General features: G+C 38.6%; 1 protein-coding gene across 1 annotated transcript; it reads right to left on the reverse strand.

Annotated features, from left to right (window-relative positions):
* Positions 1-324: 324 nt before the first annotated feature.
* On the reverse strand, positions 325-1,284 carry LOC147661091 (olfactory receptor 52E4-like). Its single transcript, XM_086951331.1, has one exon. The coding sequence runs from the start codon at positions 1,282-1,284 to the stop codon at positions 325-327; it is 960 nt and encodes a 319-aa protein (XP_086807457.1).
* Between the last annotated feature and the right edge of the window lie 2,288 nt (positions 1,285-3,572).

The following is a 3,572-nucleotide window of genomic DNA, read 5'->3' on the forward strand; positions in this document are numbered from 1 at the left end:
TACACCCGCAGTGAAGGAGTTAATGCGATAAGTGTCATAGAAGATATCTAGCGGTGCTTTTCCTTGCAATCAATTGGTTTGTAATATTGAATGCCTCCCTACCATTTTCCATATAGGTATATGTTGATCCAAGTCTAATTTGGGCTTGCAGCAGTGCAGTGGTTTTGCGTTCTGTATTGCTTGGCTCAGCAAAATGAGCAGACCCCAGGACCATGCAATTTTAACACAATATTCTGCAATGCAACATTATTAATTATAGGTACTCCTTATCCAAGAAGCTGAAAAATGCCAAAAATGCTAAAAATTTCAAAAGAGCAGGGATGTTTAATCCATTAGAAAGATCTTTTGTGGATGAAATATTGCCAATATCTTTACACGAATCAGTTTTGTGTTAATTCCATACACAATTGGGTTCAGCATTGGGGGAAGAACCAGATAAATATTGGATAGGAGAATTTGAACGTGAAGAGGAATCTTTGTACTGTACCTGTTGGTAATGATAGAGAAAAATGCAGGAAAGTATAATATTGAGATGACACAAATATGTGACACACATGTATTGAAGGCCTTGAACCGGGCCTCCGATGATGGCAACATCAAGACAGTTCTAGCAATCATGAGATAGGAAATGATGATAAAGAGCACATCCAAGCCTACCACAGACAACACCGCAGACAACCCATACAGGAAGTTAACTGTAACATCAGCACATGCTAGTTTTGCTACAGCCATGTGCTCACAGTATGCCTGGACAATTGCATTGCTTCTGCAGAAAGGCAGTCTTCGGACAAGAAGGGGATATGGAAGCACGAGCAGGACTCCTCTCAAAACCACCATAAATCCGATTAGGGCTATCACTTGATGGGTCAAGATGATTATGTATCTCAGAGGATGGCATATGGCTACATAGCGGTCAAAGGCCATTGCGAGAAGAACTGCTGATCCCATGTTGGCAAAAGAATGGACCGTGAACATCTGGATGAGACAGCCCTCATAACTGATCTCCCTTGAATTGAACCAAAAGAGCAGCAGCATCTTTGGCAGAGATGCATTGGAAGACACAAGATCTGTGAATAACAACATGCATAGGAAAAGATACATAGGCTGATGAAGGCTTGCTTCTCTCTTTATGAAGAATAGAACTGCCAGGTTAGCTGCAACAGTGATGATGTACACAACACTCCAAGGGAAAGCAAACCAAATATGAAAATCTTCCAAACCTGGAATTCCCATGAGTATGAAGAATGGAATACTGATATTCATAGCAAGGGACTCTGGTGACATTCCTTGCAATTAAATTTGCATGTCTTACGAATTTGGAAATCTTGAATACTGCTGTGCTGGAATCTATGTAGCCCATTTACCAAGGAGTCGGGAGAAAAAAATAGGCGGGCCACTGGAAAATGCAGCAGTATCTCCTAAGCGAAGGTGTTCTTTGTGTTGATATGTTTCACCCCTGCTTGCAAAAACACAGCATATGTTATGTTAGTAAGAAACCTATTAGTTAAAAAACAAAAAATCAACATTGCGTTATACTGATTTTCTCATTAATTTGCAGACAGCAAGAAATGCACCACACAATGGTAAGCTCCTGAAGTACAAAGGTCATGATGGTATTTTGGAGTGGGGAGTTAGGTGTTCTGATTCGAATGTGCAGTAGGATCCTACATTTCAGTAAAGACCTTTATGTATTGAGTATAGTCAGTCATTCATTTTAAGATAAAAAGTACCTTGACTGTCGCTCTAAATTAAATTTTCTTATGATAGTCATAAAAGCAATACTATAGAGATGACATCACTCTGTTGGCTGGCTTCAATATAGATTCCCTGCAGACAAACAAGACAAGGAAACCCCAGCAAAAAAGGTGGCAAAATAGTCCTTTTTGCATTTGGGTGTGCGTAATTAGCTTTATCCAAAATATCAACCATATTGTGTCAAATTATGCATGATTATTCCAAATACAAGTTCATCATTTTGCACTGTATTTTATTGAGAAATGCATCCTCAGTACTTTTCGGCATGAGGATGCATTTAACAAAAATGCTGTGAACAACTGCAGCTCGCATTCGGTTATTCACAGCCATTTGAGGTAAATCATTACTGAGCATTGTGTGTTTTTCTTTAAAGTTTATCTGCCAGTAGTGTTTAATTATGCAAAGTGGTGCAATGGCATAATTTATGGAATTTCTTTTAAGAAGCCAGCATAATTCAAATTTCAGCCAAGACTAATAATAATAAACTTAGTTTAAAAATAAAAGTAAATACAACCTTAAAACTTTGGGAAACATTAAAAAAAATTATAATTAATGTAATCATAACTTTTAACAAAATGTAATACATATTGAAACGAATAAAATGAAACTGTGGGTAAGATTTTTTTAAAGTATTTTTTAAGAAATTATATTTATTAAATATGTATATTTTAGTTAATTGTTCCCTAATAACTGAAGGAGGAGTTAATGTGCTGTATCATTTTATTGTATTAGTTATTAGTTCATAAGTAATATTTTACTTTACATTCATCTTTTTATTCATTAATATTTCTTAATGAATAATACATTTTAAAAATGTTCCTAATATTTTCTCATTGGGAGCTCACCACCACAGTGTTGGAGATCTACACTTATGTGTAAAAAGGTAATAATATTCATTTTACGGTCGTAAACCCTGTTGTAGGATACTCCATTAACGGAGGAAATTTCTAGGTCTACACATAGGTGTAAATTTACATTTGGAAAAAGGTGAATATCAAAAATAGTGTAGATTTAGACTTTGGTATAGTAGTAGATTTACACATGAGCAAATTGGTTTGTGCCCATTTACCTTTATGAATAGACCTCTGAGTCAGAATATCATGGTTTCTTTCAACTTATCAGTGAACCTATATGGCCGAGATACCCGCCACCCCCTCTCAACACAATCCCCAATGATGGGAAACTGGAAACGTTCTGGACTTTTTGGAAGACGGGAGGGAGTGACCCTCCCGGCCGTATTTATTAAAATATGAAACAAAATTAAAAACGTTAAAATAACAGTTTCATATTAATGTACAATTTCATTTCCACATTGGCGATGTTTGGCTAACCTTAACATATTCTCTAATACAAAGGTTCTCCTAGCCGATCTAACATCCTACAAACTTTAAATTGAAATTGTACATCCTAACGTTTAAGGGCCAACGGCAAGGTCATAACCGGTGTCAAGATCCCTAAACCAGACATATCCCCCTCACTTGTGAGGGGCGACCGCACAGAGGCATACCTCAAGTGCATTTACCAATTTCCCTTGACTTTGACGGGGGCCCCAATAAAACTCGACGCCATTTACAGGTCGTCCGAGGACTCAGTGTGAGGTATCTAGAAGGTAGCGTAGACCCCCTCCCAAACCCCACACAACTTACCACATCTGCCGTCGCAGATGACCTGGCCCCAGGAAATTCCCAAGGAGGGGGCTGTAGCCCCTCCTACCAAGGAAGGGGCCTTGACCGCCTTTCCTTACCTTTCGGCGGCCCATCCTTAGACGGGACCGCCCCCGTTGAGGGGCCAATGGCCACTTCCCTCGAGCGCTCCCA

This window comes from Lissotriton vulgaris, unplaced genomic scaffold, assembly GCF_964263255.1.
Source record: "Lissotriton vulgaris unplaced genomic scaffold, aLisVul1.2 SCAFFOLD_235, whole genome shotgun sequence".
NCBI classification, from domain to species: Eukaryota; Metazoa; Chordata; class Amphibia; order Caudata; family Salamandridae; genus Lissotriton; species Lissotriton vulgaris.

Excerpts from the sequence above, each read along its gene's own strand:
- LOC147661091 (XM_086951331.1), bottom strand. The coding sequence starts at position 1,284 with ATGTCACCAGAGTCCCTTGCTATGAATATCAGTATTCCATTCTTCATA.